The sequence below is a fragment of the Heteronotia binoei genome, chromosome 10, assembly GCF_032191835.1.
Source record: "Heteronotia binoei isolate CCM8104 ecotype False Entrance Well chromosome 10, APGP_CSIRO_Hbin_v1, whole genome shotgun sequence".
Classification (NCBI taxonomy): domain Eukaryota; kingdom Metazoa; phylum Chordata; class Lepidosauria; order Squamata; family Gekkonidae; genus Heteronotia; species Heteronotia binoei.
In genome coordinates, this window is record NC_083232.1 from 74,039,890 (window position 1) to 74,061,252 (window position 21,363).

A 21,363-nucleotide genomic window follows, 5' to 3' on the forward strand; every position below is an offset into this window, starting at 1 on the left:
GGCAACTAAGTTTGGATACTGACACTGTATCCCAGACAAGGTTGGTAGTTCCTTCCAAACAATCGTCATGAATATCCAGCCTCATTTTCACATAGCACCACCAATGCACATTTCAAGGTACAAGAAGGCAGGTTGTCTGCCCCAAGAGGCTTACAATCTTTAATGGTCTACCTGGGCCCTAAACTTTCTTTAAAAAAGCTCTGTAGCTACAGGCAAGAATGGTTGCCTTGAAAAAGATAGCAAAACAAGTCAGCCAGTACTGAATGGCTCACTCTTTTTGTATCAATGAGGAAATAAAGAGTTCATTCAGATTATAGGCCAAGGACAAAGAATAGTCCCAAAATGAGGCAGCTATTGGAGCTTTTTGGTAGCCTTCCTGCTCCCTACTTGATGGAATACAGTATGCTCACAAGACAACCTCAATGAAAGATGGCATATGCTACTGCCTTTGCATTTCAACAGAATGCCAAGTGGCTTTATTATCTGTATCTGAATTGAAAAATTCCACTGAGTTACTGGTTGCATTAGTAAAGCACCAGAGGCCACTTCATGGCAAATCAAAGAAGTTACATTCAAAACCATATTTTGCAGCCTTTTATTGAAAATTAATTGGCTTGCAGAATAGATGGCCATTTCCTTCTTGATGAAAAAGAGCTGCAGGGTCTTGGGAGAAAGGAAGTGCTTCAAGTTTAGAAATATGCTCATGTTTTGAGTTTGGTAAATTTTCTAGACAGTAAAAAAAAAAGTTCTAGCATTAGTCAGCTGAAGGAAGCTAGGAGGTTCATGCTTACTCATCAAGTGGTCTGGTGAAATGATGAGAAACTGGATGTAATTGAAATCCGTATGAAGTCAAAAGAACTTGTCTCAAAATGAGTTTCAAATCAGGAAGCCTCAGTCAATGAATGAGAGACTTGAGATAAATGAACAAGTTATTTGACCGCTTGGTGGGGGGAGGGGAGGGGAGTTTGATCAGAACACAGATCCCTTAGGCCAATTTTGTTTTTTTGTCCTTTAGGGAACTTCATCCACCAGCCTCTTTACAGTGACAATGGGAGTCCACTCTATGTGGTCATCATCCTTGGTGTTTATAGTGTCTAAATAAAAGCAATGTGGTTGCCCATACCTTAAGTTGGCAGTAGAAGAACCATTCCTTTTTGAAAACAAATGCTGAATGGCATATCTTCCAGCTGGTGCTATGCACTACCTTGCTTGGTATCTGACCAGTTCTTTTCTTGTACATTACAGTATGCATAGAGCAGGTATGAAGTCCAGCTACCATAAAAACCAACCCCCAGGATTTAAGACATGAGACAGCTTTCTTATGCAGCAGCAAAGAACCAAACTCACATGAGGGGATGCACATTTCCACACTTGATGTGGCAGAGCCTTCTGGCTCACTGGATCACAGTCATTCCCCCCCAGACAGAGCTGAATCTAGACTTGTTTAGTTCTGACCACTTTGCCTATTTCAGAGGTATTTCAGACAAAAAAAATGCATAACTCACTACTTAACCACATCAACGCTTTTAGCCAGCCAAGGGTATGTGCTGGGGGGGGGGGGGGGGGGGGTGGAGAGGAAGTTGCATAATAAACAATTGTGCTTGCTTCTCAGATTTTGTATAGTAGCTTGCACTCTTCATGTGTTATACTGCTGAAGCATTTGTGGGACACCAGTTTAAAGCCAGGTTTCTAATGATAAAGAAGAGTTAGATTTATACCCTTCCCTTCACTCGGAGCCTCAGAGTGGCTTACAATCTTCTTTCCCTTCCCCTTCCCACGACGGACACCCTGTGAGGTAGGTGGAGCCGAGAGGCTCTGCGAGAATTGCCGGCTGCATGTGGAGGAGTAGGGAATCAAACCCAGTTTTCCAAATTACAGTTTGCCACTCTTAACCACTACACCAAACTAAGTTGGACAGAACTTAAAAAAAAAGCTGGTACCCCATATCTGGGCATCATATTCCAAACTGGGAAGATATTATTTAAAATTGTATCCATGCAGTTTAGCGTAACTGTAATAACATACCCAATTGAAACTTTAGCATAATGTAAGTCTAAGGTATTTAGAAGACAACTTACTTTTGTATTATCATGCCCGGTAATTAAGACCATCTTCTCATATCCTGCTCTGCATATCCTCATCTTCTAAAGTAAACTGAATGGCTACCAGACAGATCTTACTTTGTTGCAGTGACCCAGCTATGGAATCTGTTTCCCAAAGTGGTTCATCTGGCCCAAGATCTACTTAACCTTTTCCCTCACGCCATTATCTGGATTTTTAACACAGTTCTTGCTGACACACTAGCCTTAAATGCTTTTAAAATGTTGGTGTAGAGGATTTTTGCTTCTCTGATGCTGGCTGACTTGTTCTGACACATTTATCTCAATTCTATACTGGATTTTGTTTCTACTGTCAGTTTGGTAGCTGCCACAGGAATCTTTCTGGGGTTGAGAGCATGGGAGATAAATGTTAATAAGTCAATGGTGCCCAATGTAATTAGTTGGGACAAAGCAGCAAGAAAACATATTCCTACCTTACAAAGTAGGAATATTTTCAATCTTGACAGGAACACAGTGGGCTTATCAGTTCCAAATGCAGTCTTTTCATACAGCAGCTCTTAAAAAGAAATTAAAATGCATGCAATAAAGTTGATTTCCCCATTCACTTTGGTGGAGGACAAAATTCTACTCATCCTGATCCCAAATTCTCCTGTAGTGGACAGGGAGTTCTGCTGAGGAACTCCATCTGCATCACAGGCAGAATTGCTTTATCCTGCTCAGAGCCACCATGGTGTTCCTGGTGTTCTGGACTTCAAAAGCTTCACCTATTGTTTTGAAAGCTATGTGGTTGTTGATGCTATATTCCCTTTTTTAATATATAGAACAGACATATAGGAGAAATAAAATAGAGAATACATTTCTTTGGCGGGCAAATGTATAAAAGCCTGCCCAAACAATTTCTTCTCTCAACGAGGTATAATGCTTGCAGCGTTCGCACAGGATATAAGAATGCCTGCTTCTTTAGCAGGCTTTAAATAGCAGGACTAGGCAAATTCATGGAATAGAAAACTGTCAGTGGCTACTCACCACAATCACTAATACAGAACATCCACGGTCAGAGATGGTAGCTCTCTGAATACCAGTGCAGAAAGGCTGCACAGCAGAGGGAGGGTTTGGCCTCCATGTGCTGCTTGTAGACCTGCCAGAGATATCTAGGCAGACATTTTGGGAAACAGAGGCCTGGATCAGATCAATACACATGAAGCTGCCTTATACTGAATGAGCAGGTACCGACAAACAAGGGTCCCCTTGATAAATGGTAGATCCTAAGCAAGCACAAATACCAAGGAAAATATTAATGCAATTGACAAGCACATATATATTATCACCACAGAATATCAAAATACAGAACTCGTATCATAATGCACTACAATACCAACAACATAGAACATACAATCCTAAATCCACATGGAGACAAACAAAGTCCTTCACCATGAGTCCACAGGTGTACAAAATTTAAGTTCCAGAAATGTCAATATTCAAGAACACCAAACCCAAGAAGATGCAGATGTCAAGGTCCCATCACCTGATGATTGTTTTGAAGTTTGAATAAGTACCTTTTTCAAGGGCTGGGATTCTGTGTACAAAAAAATGAAGACTATCTGCAAACAACTGGTCTGTAATACAAACATCCATACAGGTTAAAAACATAAGGGAATAATGACTTATATCCTCCTCAATAATTTATCACATGGAACAGTCAACAGATCATTGGTCCATCAAAGTTAGTGTTGTCCTACTCAAGACTATCAAACACCTCTCCAGGGTCTCAAAGGTCTTTCACATCACTTACTGCCTGGTCCTTTCTAACTGGAAATGCTGGAGACTGAACCTGGGACTTTCTGCAGACAAAGCAGAAGCTCTTCCATTGAGCCACAGCTCTTCCCAATTGCTCTGATGCACTATGGCTGTCCTTATATTCTTATGATCAATTTTAAGGCTGAGGCACATTTCACAAAGAAAGCAAAAAGTGGTTACTTTCTGATAGTGTATCTCTTTCACAAAGACCCTATCGGCCTTGACTTCAGGGTAACAAGAGGGCTTACTGGAACAGAAAAATATATTATCTTTCACATCCATTGCGCTTTCTTTCCCCCTTGCCTGTCATCCAGCTGTGAGATTAGATCTTCTCTCAGCCTCCTTCTAGCAGAGATGAATAGGCAGACACAGATCTCCCTATTGCTGCCTCGCCTCATATGTTCTGCTCTTGTTGTTTTATTTAAATTCATCCTTCTGGAAAACAGACAGCCACCGTTGGAAAGGAACAGCTCATCTTTTTGTTCATGCTTCATTAATAACTGGTATGCAGTGCCTCGTTTCAGTGCCCCATCAGGGAAAAGATGCTTCAGCTACCAGTGTTTCCCCTCAACTGAAGGTGATGTGCACTTGAGTAGTGGGGTGGGGGTGTCCACAGTCAAGGTAGCAGAGGGAAGATCCTGGGAAATCTGTTTAAAGTCAGCAGAACGTTTAAAATTATGTTGGAATTGTTGAGTTGCCTTTTAAAAGAGCAGCTGAAGTCACATCTTTTGCTCATCTTTTCAGACTGCATAGTATTTCATCTCAGAATTCCAAGGAGCAGCAGGCCACAGAACACTATAGTTGTTGAATGCTAGCCCTTCAGATCTCTGAAGCAGGTGGGAAGCCCTTGTTTTCTGGAGTATGGCTCTCTTAACTATGCATACCAGTTACCTTGTAATTTCCAGCAAAATTGCAAGTAATGTGTGATAATTAACAAGCCTGATTAATCAAGCAGAAATAAATTTAGCATTTACTTGTGCCCATAAGTGTACCTAGACTGCCTTTGGCATTTGCTGTCCTTTTTGAAATCTTAGCTGCAGAGTAATTTGAGTAGCTGGACAAACTCTCAAAATCTAATCTGCAGCAGATGAGACATCACTTGCACCTAATACAGCAATATGCATGCAGTTATGTTGGCCCTGAAGGGCAAAAACACACGTAACAGTTGTGTGATTTTAACATGCATCTTTTCTGTTACCACTCTTCAGAAATTTAAGCTAAACAGATAAAATTATTATGAAATCTTAAAAGGCATACAGCACTGGGGCTCTAGCAGCGCTTTAACTGGCAGATATTTCTAAGACATAAGGATAATGCCTCCTGAGGCTCTCTCAGTATTCTAGGTAAGTAGACTAGAAAAGGTTAAGGCTAGAAAACTAAAAGGATGAAATTAGAGAATTATAGAGGAAGGTGTTCCATGCCCACATATCCATTATGCCACTCAAACAAACCCAGGTATTTTTAATGGAAAGAATCCTGTCTCTACCAGGGCACATTAGTGAAAATATGTACCGTACTTCTGAACTATTTCTACAATGTTCTAATCTCTATATGTTCATAGAAATGCAACCTCAGTATTTTGCAAACCTCCAACATATCAAGAAGCTATCCTCAGACAATGATTTAATTATTATAGCTTTTTACTAGTATTTTTCTAACACTTTTACTAAAACTGCTCAGGACTTCAAGTTTCAGAAAATGACATCTTCAGTGGAAACCAAAACAGAAATATATTTTAACACATAAAACAGTCCTGTTTGGATCAGAAAGTCTCCATCCAACTTTGTCAAAGTAAGATGGCCTTATCTAGCTATACACAGTTGCTTTATTTACCACTGAAAAGATTTTTAAAAGCCATGCTGAACTTCTAGCTGTTCAGTACACATTGTAATGGGAAAGACAAGATACAAAAAATGGGGAGGGGGTTTCAATGTGGAAGTGATGTAGACCTAAATAACCTAAGCTCCTTTCCCCATCAACATGGTTCAACCAGCATCTGGTGCACACATTCAGGCAGAACTGCCTCAATTTTCAGGAGACACCAATGAATTTAAGGTATTCCTAAAGCTTGTTAGTGGTTCCTAAAAGGACTGTTAAAAATGTACTGCCACAAACTGCACCACTGCTTCTGGGGATCACCTTGTCTTTTGTGAGCATTCATCTTCATAATGCGCACTTACTTCAAAAGAGGACAAAAGCGTGCAAGGTTGTCTTCCCATCTTCATGGCCATGATGGTTACCCACAAGCTAGTTCCTCCTGCTTTTCCCAGTACTGCAATGGTACCTGCACATGGCATAAGAACAGGCACTGTACGTGGACGGACCGTTGGATGAAGCAGAAAGCCTTCAGAAGCAGAGGAATGCAGCAGATGGGCTGGTGTTGGGAAGGTCTGCCTCATGGTTTGGCTAATATCTTAACTCACAAATGCAAACTCTTGCTTCAAGGAAAATTTACCATTTCCCAGCTGGTCCTCTTCATTTGTGCCTCTTCACTCCATCCCCTCTGGTGTTGCAAATCTCAGACTGTAAAGAATACAGGTGACGTTTGCACTGAACATACTGGAATGAACATCTGCTACGGCGCTTTCCAGAAAAATGAAAAGGGAATTCCCACACATCAGGTGGCATTAAAACAAAAAAGTCACAGAATAGCCAAAATGCATGAAATTGCAAGCATAAGTCACCAACTGTTTTATCTCTTCAAGCAAATACCACCCCTCCTTAAAATATGAATCAAACTCTGAGATACACAGAAACTGATTTATTTAGGCCAACTACCTGCCAGTTTTAAATCTAAAGTTGAGAAACAATTCTGTTTCCCAGTTTGACCATGTCTCACAGCTTACTGCAATTTGAAACAAGCTGGATTCCATAAAAAACAGCAGACTAATATACTTTTGCAGATGCTGTTGATTCTCCCGTAGCAACCACCAAATGCTGGTAACAGTATCAGCCAGGTTAAGTATGTACACAGCTTTTCCCTCAACAGATGAAGTAATTGGCAACTGCCATTGCTAAACAGTATTTAGAAAGTTATTTTAAAATAAATATTGCCTTCAAACTAAAGGAAGACTCTACTACTAACTCTGACCTTAAAATTCAAAGTTGATCTGCTTTTCTTGCCAGGCCTGTAAAAGAAAAATTGGGGTGGGAACAAGCATCCAGATGATTATTTCATCCAGCATAAATTCACACCACCAGCATAAGCATTCCCTAAAACATCATGAAAAACATTAGATGCTCCCAGAACAGGGAAGGGGGAGGGGGGTCAAAAAGGAGGCAGAGGAGAACACGAAAAAGTTGTATATTTAAAAAAAGAACTAGCAGTTGATTTAATTATTCAGCAATGAATGACAAATGATCCAAATTGCCTTTCAATGCTTCCTGCTAACAGTAGAAGCCAGTGCTTGGTATCAGCAAGACCATCCAATAATATTCTTACCATCAAGAGCCATGACAAAACAGTAACATGTGTGCGACATAAATGATACTTCAGCCATTATTAGTAGCATGAAGCCTAATTAGTGCTACAGAACCCTAGAAACAAAGGCACCTCACAGGTCAAGTGGCAGGATTTAAACCACACCTTACCAAATGAATAGTACACAACTGAAATAAGCCAGTAGTAGTCAATATGATTTGTGTTATACCCCAACCACATATTGTTTTGAAATCCCTTCATAGCCCAAAGTAATTATGTTTATGTCAGTTCTTTCCTCTGAGATTTTACTTACCTCCCAAATATCTGAGGCGGTACTGAACTTCTTAAACCAGTTCACTGAGGGCTATAGTCAATGCATACTAAATACTCAAAGATAAGATAAGAGACTTTTATTTAAGCTGCAATACACATGGTTTTAATACAACACTTAAATCAGGTGAAAAGTAATACACTGAACTATCAGCAGTAGAACATTTCCATTGGAAATGTGTTAAAATTCTCAAGGATCTTTTGTTACCATCTTACTGCAGTTTTCTTATGTGTTTCTAGTCTACACTCCATATGTTTTCTGTAGTCATGCAAAAGCAAATCAGATTTTGAATGGGAAGTCCATTTACTGCAAAGAATCATATTTCACAGAGTAGCCAGCTTGGGTAAGAACAAAACCTGCAGAGTTCTTCAGGTAAGCACACACATTTTAGAAGCCATGAACCTTCAGCTGCTCTTCCTTAACAATGCCAACCTAGAAAAAAAGAAGCAAATGGTAATAAGCTGTGTGTAGTCAGAAACTGATCCTCAAGACAATGCATAACCGAGACAGTGAACTTGCAAGAGCCAGCAAGGAATATCCAATGACTTGTATAAAAAAACAGAAAAGGGCACTGGCATTTTTAGTGCAGCAAACAAAAAGATTAAATCCTGAAAAAGGCCCCCATCTGGAAATTTCTTGTGATAAATGACTAGATTTGCCAGTCAGCCTGCTATCAAGTGTACCCCATGACTCAGATAAAAGCTCTTTCCTTATTTAGTTATGATGGCAATGTGGCTCACAGCTGGAAGCAGTGACACATCACAAAATTGCCACCCTTAAATTCTCAGGGCTACAAGCAAATCCAAGGCTTCTACAACATTTGAATAAGCTTCTGGGTCTACTTTAACATTCAAGTTATCATCAGTTTGGACTGCTAACTCTGCAGTCACTCACCTCCAGGAGGAATTGGCAAATGTTCTTCCTCTGGTCACCTTGCAGCTGGATCACTTCCCCGTATTCAGGATGCTCAATCACAGTACCATTACAGGCAAATTTCTGCAAAGAAACATTCCATATGTTGAAGAGCAAATAAAAGCTTTGACTATTTTGAAAAGACTACCAAAATCTATCAGTTTTGCTGTACCTATAGTGTAGCCAGCAATTGAGATTGGTACTGGTATCTATAATATAGCTAGCAATTCAGAACTGCCCTTTTCCAAAGGATCATACATCCTGGCAGATGTTCTTGTAATTGCATGGCTATGGGTGCTAAGTGATTGCTCTGCTACCATTATCATCATCCCTAGCCTGACCACCACGAACCAGATGTGTTCTGTTTCACATGTTCCAGAGAACTTCCATGCAACTTCTTTGCTACACCTCAACAATGATCCCATTTGCACCATGTTAACAGTCTTCCTCTTCCAGCTTCACTTGCTCACTGCTCTTCCAGAGAAGTAGAAAATGAACACCAAACACACAAAGCTGATTGTTCCCAATTTATATTTTCCGCTATAATTGGTGAAAGTAATAAAAGCAGTTGACTCCAGCTCTCTCCCCAGCAATACCTCTACTTGTATACCTTAGATACCTTTTTTAAGGATTTGCCATCAATGAAGAATAAATCCAGTTTTGAAAGTACTAAAACTGATGATTAAAAACAGACTGCTCCTCAGATAAAAAACAATGTTCTTAAGCAAGACAGATTAGACATGAGCTGTTTCTGCCACAGTATTCATCACTCACTATGTTCTTTGTTTTTGCTGACAAAAGGAAAAGCTGTCTTTCTGATAAGGGAGAACTCATTTCACACAAAACCTGAATGCTCAGGAATACAACATATGAGTTGTTACTGACACTTTCATGCTGGAATGCTTCTTTACATGAATTAGTCCAGGCAAACTCAAACTCTTCAAGACTGCCACTCAATTTTATTTACTGAAGCTAATTTATATTCCGCCCTCCACCTTTTACCTTTTTGAAAGCTTTCACAAGTTTCTTTTTGTCATAGTCATCGGCAATTCCCTGAACAGTAGTTAGTGTTTTTCTCCCGTTTCGTTGTTGGATCCTTATATGGATGTAGTCTTCAGTCCCTGCCGGGAGTAAGTCGTCACCCTTAGTTGCATCAGCAAAGGGGTCTGCAGGAAAGGAAAATCCACATTAGCCCAAAGCAGTTTTGGGGAGCAAATCCTCAAAGCCATACATTCATGCAACTCTGACTGCTCCAGGACTTCTCTTTGACACTAAGTCACCCAACTGGGGCTGTTGACCATCCACACCCATAGAAGAATTTACTGTGACTTATGGAATACTGTTATTTATAGAGTTACTTCAGATTTCTCTTTAAGATTCATATCTGGATCCTAGCTTTATCCACATACAATTCCTGAAACTTAAACACTGTAGGCCCACTCAAACATTATCCCACTTCAAGGACTTCTGCAGACACAAATGAAGAATACAGTAACAAGAGAATTCTAGACACAACTAGCTATATTCAGGAACAGCTACTAATCACAGTAAGCAACAAGACATTACAAACTATGTACTTTATACAACCTAGCATTCCACTAGGCCCCCAGTTAAAATAAATCCTATGACTTACTTTTTGGCCTCAAATCCATGGTAGCATCTCCCTTTTCCAGACCTTTGAACTTTAGTGATCAAAGCTTAAGAAATCTACTTTCAAGAATTTTTCCCACATTAGTCCAACTCCCATGAAGCCCCTCTGTGTTGTGGATGGAAGATTCAAATGCCATCTTGTAACATGCCAAGGCCTGTGTGATTTATCTACTGATGCACATGAAATCCCCCACAATGAACCACAAGGGATCCAATATCCCGTAAAGTTATCAAGGGGAGGTAATGGCATGTCCAAAATAAATACTAAATACAAGCCATGGAAGGACATGCAATACCAGCAAATGCTTTTTCCAAACTTCAGAAATCTAAACTAACACACAGCACCTAGATAGTATTTCACAGCCTATGCAGTTCCCATGTCATCACACTGGTTTCTTCAAACACCTGAAATCTGAGTTCTGAGGTGGTAAACCATGTGTCTGGGTCATTTCAGTGCAGTGAGAGTTTATGAAGCTGAATGCTTCACCACAAAACTGACTTCTCAGGTAGAATGCCAGAACTCATCTTTATAATATCCCAGATTTTTTATGTACAGACACTGGGTTTGTTTTGTTTTTTTTCGGGGGGGGGGGTTCAGCCACAGGAGGCCCCCACCAGCAGCTTACCAGGTCCATGAAAATTAAAAGAGGGTCTGGGTATTGCGAAGGACCATGGAGAACACTGTGGGAAATTCGGACATAATTCCAAGGAAAATAAAAACTGCGTGCTGCTCCTGGTCTTCTCTTAGCTGTGTAGACTGAACTTCAATAATCTTGTACCTACTTGATTCTTCTCCAGGATGAGAACATTTTAACATACTAGCTATATGACATCAGAGAACCAAGTCAATTTCCCACAATATTTCTGCACCAGATGAAACTTACCTATCTTCAAGGTGACTCAATCAGCACTATTTTAAGACCAACAGCTTGCAAACTTGCAATCACACCCAGTTACCAAGAAAATACCTCCACAAAAACACCACCTTAAAATATGCCTAGGTTTCCAAATTAGATGTTTAAGATTTTTGAAATAAAAGCCAGCTTCCACACTCAGGCCTCTCCTGAGTAACAAAAAAACACCGAGCAGATCTTCCTAAGCAGACTTCTGACCCAGTATTAGTTCCAGAAGGAAACACAGATAAGAAAAGAAAAGGATCCCCTGTAACTGAGATTTTCATTTAAAAGTGAGCTTTACCACTTCAAGTGGCAGGTGGTGATCACAAGTGACAAAACATACAAAACACCTCTTCTATACAAGACTAGACAACAGGAGAAAGACATCTAAGCTTAGCCTCCTCTTCAAACTTTCCAGTTTTATATATGAAGCTCCCCCCCCCCAAATAATGGCTTATTCCAGCATGTCATTTCAGTCTTGAAATGGTGCAGACCAGAGGTTTACATCTTCAGTGAGAACGAGGCCCATGACATAGTAAAATAGCTTACTGTGGATTTCTGTAAAACAGCCTACATTAAGAATCACAGGAGATCAGCTAGAGGATCAATTTAAAGGGGGCTGTCTGATTCTGCTTTTTTCCATAGAAATACTTAAATCAATGAAAAAGGGAGTGGAGAGAAGTCTTGCAACCAAAGCAGTACCAGCAAAAGCCAAGAGCTGATTTGCAGGGCTCAAACAATTTGGACCATTTTACAAGGCATCAAAGCATGTATCTCAAACATGATCTCTTATGACAGCGCACATTTGCCATTACTTCTGGTGGGATCGGACACAATAGTAAACATTGTTTCCTTGGAAATAAGTTGCAAAATAGCTGGATGAGGAGTGAAAGCAGCATAACCCAAGTCATTATGCAGAAGAGAGGCTATCGGGATCTCTTAACCACAAGCTGATAAGAGACGATATGTCTTACGAGAACAGTCCGTCAGCTCAAAAACTAACGACACAGCATTATTACGTTCTTGATGGGTTAGCTACACGCTTTTAGGTTAACACCCCCCCAAAAAAAACCTCAGGATAGTCAAGCAATCCCTACTTGTAACTGGTGCAGCAGATGCAGACAGCCATACCAATTACGCTCCGAAAGGCCCCCAAGTAAACGGGGCTCCCTATTAGCATTCCCCTCACACAGCAGTCGACGGTGTAAACAAAGACGGGCCAGCCTAGAGGAAGGACAGCAAGCCAACAGGCTGGAAAGCAGCACAGCCGCATTGGTGCCAACCCGCTTCTTGCGGCAGACGAGAAGCAGAGAAGGGTCATCTTTCTAGGCCAAGATGACCTGCTCAGCCCCTTAACAAAGGATGGGAGAGGCAGAAAAGAAATCTGGCTTGAGCCCCACAGGCCCCGTTATAAGAGGCTTGACAGCGGTGGCCAGTGGGGCGGGGGGAGGCCGTGATGTACCTGAACCTTCGGGGATGCTGATCCCGTCCCTGGACTTAAATCTACACAGAGCCTGGGTTCAGTGGAAGCAGCTCCGAGCGAGCCCCCCTTCCCAACCAGCAGGACGACCCCCTGCTCAGCACCTCACCGTTGAGGGACGGAGGCCCTGGCAAGCGGCCGGGGAAGGCGGCCCCGGTGTCCGCGAAGGAGGGCCGAGCGACCCTCTCTCTTACCGAAGGATTGGAGGTTCTGGATAGTGGACATGCGATTCTGTGGCTGGGCGCTGCTCGGGGGGAAAAGGCCGCGGCTGGGTTCGCCCGGGACTCTCTCAGGTTCAGCAGTGACGGAGGGAAAAAAGAGAAAAGCCAAAACCGGCGAGGCCTTGACGGCAGAAGAGACCCAGGGTAGGGACAGGACGAAGGGGCACAACAGCGGCGATGGTCGCTCACAAAATGGCCGACAACTGCTATTTAGCCTCTCCTTTGCCCAAGAAGAGGCCATGTGACTGCAGCGGGAGTTCCCACGGGTTCCTGGGAAATGGAGTCCTTCTGAGGGACACACTCAACGACAGTTTGGGAGAGGAACTACAACTCCCGGCGGGTATGGCGGAACAGTTCCTCACTTGTCCACCTTTTTCTCCTTTTGCTCATCTTCCAGATTTTCTCCACCCCTAACCTATTCCTCCTTCTTGGAGGTCTCTGGTAACGGGGGGGTTCACTGCAAAGGATTGGATTATTTAGGGCCAGAGCTATGCGTCACGGCCGACGGGAGATGAGGAGCAATGGCACTTTGCTACACTGTGGAAGGGCCCGGGGCAGCGAGATTGTACACTGGGAAGCTGAGGAGTTAGAAAGGTTGAGGGAAGGAAGGTGTATGCCAGGGGTCTGAGAAACCGGGTATGCCAGAAATACTGCAGATTCCCAATGACAACCAACGTTCACAGTATGCAGTACATATACACAGTCATGAGCTAAGGTGGATAGCCAGCTAACTTCTAGCAACATTTTAATGGGTGTATACAAAAAAAAAGGGTTCTAACATACTGGCAGAAGACAATGGTAGAGAAATAACAAAATTTGAGTCCAGTGTCATCTTTAAGACCCAAAAAGTTTCATTTCTGGGTATAAACTTTCATTTGCATGCACACTCGTCAGATATGTTGAAACAGGCTTCCTGAAGCCTTCCATACAGGGTGGGGTTTAGTTGCTAAGGTGAGAGTCAAGATGCCTAAGTAACTGGGCGACAAATACATCTGAGATTGGATTACAGCAGTTGAGACCTGTGAATGGCAGCAGATTGGCATACAAATACAAGAGTGAACAAACAGACGAGAACAAAGTTTGAGTCCAATGGCACCTCCAAGACCAACAAAGTTCAATCCTGAGTATGAGAGAACTGAGACTTGACATGCACATTCCTCAGATACAATGAAACAGATTTCCTCAAGCATTATGTTCTTATGCTCTTGTTGGATTATCACCATCATCATCTGTATGGTAATTTAGTGCTGTTTGAGACTTTACCAACTGCATTAATCCAGTCTTAGCTGTACTTATGCATCTTTATTCTAATTAGCCCTCCTGGTAACTAACCCACCTCTACCTATATGTTAAGATTGAGGAAATCTAAGTCCTTGCTTATACCCAGAACTGAGCATCATTGGTCTTGGAGGTGCTAGTTGGACTCAAACTTAGTTTTCATATCTGTTTATTCACTCTTGTATTTGTATGCTAATTTAATGTCATTCACAGCTTCTAATAATCCAGTCTCAGCTATATTCGTTGCCAAGTTACTTAGGCAACTTGACTCTAACAAGCCCTTCCTGGCAACAAAGCCTCACCCCTCTACCTATATGGAAGGCTTGAGGAAAAAGTTTTCAATGTATTTGATGAAGTGTGCATGCATACGAAAGTTTATATACCCAGAATTAAACTTTGTTGGTCTTAAAGTGCCACTGGACTGTTCTGTTATTTCAGACCCACCTGGATGGTAGAGAAGACAGACAAATCTTCCTAGGGAGAGAATTCCCAAAGGTTGGGATCATGACCAAGAAGGCCCTTTCTCAGGTTCCAACCAATACTTCTTCTAAGCTGTGGAGTCTTGTGAGCAAAAATTCTACTTCATGAGATCTGGCATTAAAGTTGTGAACTACTGAATAAATAAGTTTGCTCTGGGGGCATTTTTCCTGAGCTAAAACAAAAATGTGTGACCCAGAGGCTAAACAACTGTGAGCTAGCTCACACTAACTCAGTTCAGAAGGAATACTGGTTCCAACCCTTCGAGCCTCAGAGGTGGGGGCACCCAAAGCAGGAACTGCAAAGATGGAAACTAGTTGGTATCAGTTGCCTTGTTCTGCACTGTTGACAAGTATTAACCTTGTCCAGGGACCATCATTCCACTATGGGGGCTGTCGGTACAATCCAGAGCAGTTTACCTAGCCCCAGTGTCCACCATTCCACTCTGAGAACTGTCATTCTAGTCTCAGAACACTTATTCTACCCCTAGGGGGTAGAACTATGGGGATTGTCATTCCAAGCTCAGAGTAGTTCATCAATTCCCAGGGACCATCAGGCCACTCTGGGGACTGTCATTCCAGGTCCAGAATAGGTATCTCCATTTCCGTTTGCTACTTTGATTTATTTTAGTCGATTTTTAGCCCGCCCTTCCCATAGAACAGACTCAGGGCGGGTTACATCATAAAAACAAACAGTAAAAACAATAAAAGACCAATTTAAAAATATAAAATCTAAGATTACAAAGACTAAGGTGGCAGAATTCTGCCTCACAGATGTGACCTATTGTCCAGGTCCAGCAGATCTTGTAGCACTGGGATGGAATGAGGGGGGGAGGCCGGTAACAAGTGCCTCGGCTGAAAGCTGCTTTAATATATTTCAATGGAACCCATGCAAGTCAACTGACATCCCTGGCTCCTATTATATCCAGTAGGCATTCTTGTAATTACTTTTAGTACCTCCTGGCCACAGAGCCAACTGGAGGCACCACCATGCTCTTCTATAGAGATGGGTGAAGCTACACATGGTTATGCCTGTGCGTCTCTTTTCCAGAACAAAGCTACGTACCACTGTGCCCATGCTCTTCCTCACTGGCCACAGCAGGATCTAGCTGGTGGAGGGCAAAGATGGAAGCCAGTGTGGCTGTGCTCTCCCTCCCTTTTCAGGCTGCATCTAGACTGGCTGGGTGAAGCCAAGTTCCCACTGTGCCTGTGGTCCTCCTCTAGGAGCAAAGGTGGGCATTGTTACACCCATTCTGCTCCTTACTGACTGCTTGGAGCCCAGTCTGACTCAGGGCAAAGCTGAGCACAGCTGTTTTGCTCTTTTCAGGCCATTCTATAGAGGAGGGTGTGGTGGGACAGCAGGGCTTGGGGCAGCAGCCCACTTGAGATCTTTCCCAGGAGAATAAATCTGTCCCTGAACTGATTAAGACCTGCTCTTGGTAGTTCTATACTCCATGCTTTCACATAACAAAACTCCATAGCGACCTTTATTAAATATTGCTCTAGCAATCTAGAGTGGAATGTGCATATGGAAACAGCACTGGGAACTGTTCAGATAGTATTGCTGTATTGTGAATGAATCTGAGATCTTCCAGGTGCAAGCATTCCATCTGGCAAGTTGGTTTGTGTGTCTCCTGAATAAATTCTAGGTCTTATAGGGTCAACAGGAAAAGGCCATAGAAGACTACAAAGAAGTAAATAAGGAAATATACAGAGAGTTCCAAGAAATTATTTACTGAAGTAAAACATATTTATAGATCTTTATAGAAGTGTGGTGAGGAAAAGGTACATCCAAATAGTACATTATATCTTAGTATATAACAATAGAAGATACAAGATCCAAACAGTCTAATACCTCCTTTTTGGTAATACATGGGAGCAATCTTTCTCCTTTCTTGTCTAGAAATGTTGGGCTTATCTAATTAAGACCATCATTACTCCCCAGTGACAGAAGCCCGACAGAGGAACTCAGTACTTTACTCCTTGGAAAATGTATAAATTACTCTTCCAGAAGCATGCCACTCAAAATATTGTTTGTAATGTCACAATACCATACCATACCAAACCTTTAATGGCATAATAGATTCAGATAAAAATACACAGAATATAAAAATTTAAACATTGGAAATAAAATCAAAATGAAACTGAGCTTACAGATGTATTCAAACATGGTCAGAATTAAATTTAAGGATGTCAGCCAGAAATTTTGCCACAGCCTCACTAACCACCCCCTCAGTATCACTCAATAAATAATAACAGGGTGGTAGAATAGACAAATCTGGGGAAAAAGAAAGCTTGCCAAATAAATCTTTGCGGAGGTTATGGTAAAAAGAACAATCAAGCAATATATGCTGGATTGAGTCAGGAGTATTCGCTCCACAGGAGCAAAGTCTGTCGGCTAAAGAGACTCGCTGATATCTCCCTTGTAAAACTTTGGAGGGAAACGCATTTAGTCTAGCCAACATAAATGCCCTGCGATGACTTGGAGTGGTTAAGTCTGATAGATAATTGGGCATTTTGCCACAGAAAGCATAGAGACCTAAGGAAGCTGGAGAGCAAATATAAGGGTCAGTTGGCCGTAATTTCATTTCCTCCAATTCCCACAGTCTCAATTTAATACATCTGAAGATATATGACTCATCAGAGGTAGAAAAATCATCTACCTGTAACCCCAATTGATTGAGTTTGGACAGAAGCACTGCTGTCCAGGATGAAATATATGGGTCTCTTTTCATACAATCAAGAAGGCTGTTGGGATCTATTCTAAAGTGAATTTTGAGCCAGAATTTAAACACTGCAACCCAGGCTTTTGTCTCCACCAAAGACTGACCCACTTCAGAGCAGAGAGCAAAGTAGGACACACATTTTGGCAAACCAAGAATTTGTCTAAAGAATGAGGCTTGAATGCTCTTCACTTTCCTGGTAAAAGCTGAGATCCATATAGGGATACCATAGAGAGTTTGGGCAAGTGTTTTGACTTTGAACACTTTAATAGCTGCTGGAACTAATTGGTTGCCCCTTGCAAAGAAAAACTGTTTAATTTGAGCAGCTGAACATTTACCCAAGTTGACCGTGTTGTTACGATGTGAAACCCAGCTTAACTTGTGATTAAAAGTGATCCCCAAGTATTTAAATTTTTTTGTTTGCTCAATTGTTGAGTTGCCAATAAACCATCTCTGTGGGCGCCAGCAATTTGAAAAGACAACTACTTTAGATTTGGCATAGTTGATAGAAAGTGAATTACAATTACAGTAGTCATAAAAGGCATTCAAATACCTTTGCAGGCTCACTCTTGTACAAGAGAGGATGGTAGTGTCATCGGCATAAAGTAATAAGGGGACCGCTCGGCCTGCAAGTTTAGGCGGATGACCGTTAATAGGGTTCAAAAATTGTGCCAGGTCAGTTAAAAATAAATTAAAAAGATGCGGGGCCAGCACTCAACCTTGTTTAACCCCCTTTAACACTGGGATTTTACTAGTCAAATCACCGCTAGAAGAAAATTTCACTTGGCAAAAGGTATTAGAATGAAGTTTCCTCAAGAGAAACAGCAGACGGGGGTCCATTCCCAGGTAACCTAGCTTGATCCATAGTTGGGCTCTATCTATTGAATCAAAAGCACCCTTCAAATCGATGAAGGCAGCGTATAATTTTTTTGACCTGGTATGCATATATTTTTTCAGCAAGGAATGCCAGAGTGCAGCAGTGATCCATAGCAGATTTGCCTTTGGAGAAGCCAATCTGTTCAGAACCTATGATGTTGCCTAGACGCATCCAGTCAGTTAATCAGAGTTCTAAATGTTTTGCATACAATTTGCCCACTACATATAATAAACGAATGGGGCGGAAATTTTCTGGTAACTCCAACCCCCCCTTTTTGTATATTGGGATAATTATAGAATCAAGCCAAGAGTCAGGGATGGAGCCATGCAGAAAGAGAACAATTTTGCAAGGAGCAAGAGCCACCAATCGGCAAACTTTGTGAATACCTCAGCGGGAAGGCCATCAATAACTCACTGATTTCCTCTAGAGTTACTGTAGGCCAGACCGGCATATCAGTAACTGAGGGGTTTGCTAAGATAGGAGGGGATACACATGTCACAATAAAAAGGTAAAGATAGTCCCCTGTGGAAACAGTGAGTTGTTAATGTCCCATGGGGTGATGTTACATCACAACATTTTCTTGGCAGACTTTTTGTTACGGGATGCTTTGCAATTGCCTCCCCACCTCCCCAGCAAGCTGGGTACTCATTTTACTGACCTCAGAAGGACAGAAGGCTGAGTCAACCTTGAGCTGACTACCTGAACCCAGCTTCCACCGGGATCAAACTCAGGTTGTGAGCAGAGCTTGGACTGCAGTACTGCTGCTTACTACTCTGTGCCACAGGGCTCCTAAAATGTCACAATTCATAACAACAATACAACTATCTAATAAAGATTTGAATGGAAGATGTGAAATCTGTTCTCTTTCCAAAGATAACTTTGGGATCTGTCTTCTATGCACTTCAGCAGTGTTTGGGTATTTTGCCATGGTGTCAAAGGTTGTGTTTCTACTTTAAGAAAGTACAACTGAACTTTCTTTGTTCAAAATGTTTGGGTAGTTTATGATGTGGCTAGGAAAATTATACTGTCTTTGTACACTAGATGGTGCTTTTCTATCAACAAAGGTTTTAAAAAAGAAGGTTCTTGTGTTTTTTCTGAAGCTGGATGATAAATTTAAGCTCTATAGTTCTATACACCCATAGCTGGGACCAAATCTTGTTGAATAAAATGGGACTCATTTCTGAGACTGCAGAAGGCTGTAGTCTTAGTCATTTGCCCCTGCCGATATACAAAAAAAAAAGATTTCATGCGATGAAAACAGCCTGTTCCTTAGGAATAAATAGATTGCAAAGGAGTATCTCTGTGATCTCAGTGCAAATCCACTGCCTCTTTGGAGTCAAACAGAAGATTCTACTATAGCGAATGGCTAATTGTACCGTCAAGTTTGTAGCATGAAACTATTTGTTTCTTGCATGCAATGCTATAAAAGTTTATTACATAGCACAGGCTCTTGTGACAAAATGGGCTTCTGTCATGGGAAATGGCACTCTGTGAATTGGCTGCATATGCCACTATCCTTCTCTAGCAAAATACTTCCTGATCTTCTGAGGCAGATCAACTTCATTGATGTCATTGTAAGAGATGTTGAAAGATTTTGTGGTTTCCAAAATTCTCCGGAATGGAACCATAGTAATACCAAGCAAGTCCTCCAGATGATGAAGCATGCTAAGGCCTTAAGTGGAGGTTTCATGTAAAGGAGGTAAGGAGATGGACTACAATCAACAGTCAGAGAAATGGAGAGGTTAATTAGGTGGCTTTGCTATCGTCATGATCTTCAGGAGGACAAATAGAACTCACTGAGCCCTCACTGAGTTAATCTTAGGAGAAGTGAAAGCTAAGAAAGTTTAATTTTAAAAACCTTGGATGGAATCAGAAGACAGGCTGCATGCTTTCTCCCAAACATCTACAATGGTCAGCTCCATATGTATTAAGACTCCTGCAGCGGATCATGGAATCATAGGATCATAGCGTTGGAAGGGGATTCCAGGGTCATCTAGTCCAACCCCATGCACAGTGCAGGAAATTCACAAATACCTGCCCCACACACATACATCCCCAGTGATCCCTGCTCCATGCTCAGAAGATGGCAAAAACCTCCAGGATTCCTTGCCAAACTGCTGACTGACCCCAAAGTGGCAATCAGCATTTCCCTGGGCATGTAAGAAAGGGCCGTGAGAACTAAGCACTGATGCAACCCTTCCTTCCCTCCTTCTCGTGATCTTGGAGGTATACATCATGGAGGCATCGCCCTGAAAACCCATCAACCCACAACAGGTATGCAAGTGTCCTTTGGGGGAGAGGATGATGTAGATTTGAAACCCAGTGATATAGGCTTCTTGAGTTGTACCTGACTGCCTTTAGACCGCCTGCCAGACTTCATTATGGCTACCCATCCTGCTGCTGAAACCCACCATCAGCTCTCTCCTGGCTTCTTCCGATTCCTGATGACTGCTGCAACTCGCCAGCCCTTAGACCGTTTGCCTTTTTGGTTCTCTTTTGTTGCCCTTAAGCTTCTTGATGGGAGAGAAATGAGACAAGAGTAGGGAAGGCTGACGTAGGCAAATGAAGGGTGACTTAAAGGGCATCACTGTCTATGCACGACAAATAGATCCAGGTGGGCAGCCATGCTGGTGGGCAGCAGTTGAACAAGGCAGGAGTCAAGTGCACCTTTAAGACCAACCAAGTTTTGTTGAGAATGTAAGCTTTCGTGTGCTCTCTAAGCACACTTCATCAGACGAGGGGATCAGGTATTGTGGCTGGAATACATCCAGTTTGTTGATTAAGAGGGCAAACTAAGTGATCACATGGTCACATAAAACAGTGTGGCTTGGCCATTTGGTCTGGATAGCCATAAAAGGTAATAAAGTTCCTTGCCAAATGGTGTTTCTGCAAATCTAGGTAAATCACAACAGGACATGTATATCCTAGTTGTGGTCCACCCAGTCTACTTATCAACATCAATCTATACATTATAAACATCATTCTAGTCTGCCATTAGAACACAAGAATACATAAAATGAAAATGGGTTAAGTATATGTAATGAGATAAATAAACAGAGAAAGTTTAGTTTGTCAACTGTTATTCACTAAGGCTTATATGTCCCTAGTGAGCTTGTTTGGGCTAGTTTACATAGTGTGACACAGAACCTCAGAGACATTAATGTTATGCAGAATTCCATACTATGCAACAGTAGTGGCCCTGCCAGCAGAAACGGACTTTTTATCCTGAGTTGAATATGTA

The 21,363-nt window shown here is 41.8% G+C and overlaps 1 protein-coding gene across 1 annotated transcript; it reads right to left on the reverse strand.

Annotated features, from left to right (window-relative positions):
• Positions 1 to 7,673: 7,673 nt before the first annotated feature.
• EIF1B (eukaryotic translation initiation factor 1B) lies at positions 7,674 to 12,999 on the reverse strand. Its single transcript, XM_060247524.1, has 4 exons — positions 12,742 to 12,999; positions 9,524 to 9,687; positions 8,504 to 8,605; positions 7,674 to 8,041 (listed from the first exon to the last, which is right to left on the reverse strand). Exons 1-4 carry the CDS (start codon positions 12,770 to 12,772, stop codon positions 7,997 to 7,999), a joined length of 342 nt encoding a protein of 113 aa, XP_060103507.1. The 5' UTR covers positions 12,773 to 12,999; the 3' UTR covers positions 7,674 to 7,996.
• Positions 13,000 to 21,363: the final 8,364 nt, after the last annotated feature.

Coding starts and splice junctions, on each gene's coding strand:
- EIF1B (XM_060247524.1), bottom strand. CDS start 12,772: ATGTCCACTATCCAGAACCTCCAATCCTTCG. Junction 9,688..12,741: donor CCAGAACCTCCAATCCTTCG/GTAAGAGAGAGG, acceptor CCTTTCCTGCAG/ACCCCTTTGCTGATGCAACT. Junction 8,042..8,503: donor TTTGCCAATTCCTCCTGGAG/GTGAGTGACTGC, acceptor CTTTTTTTCTAG/GTTGGCATTGTTAAGGAAGA.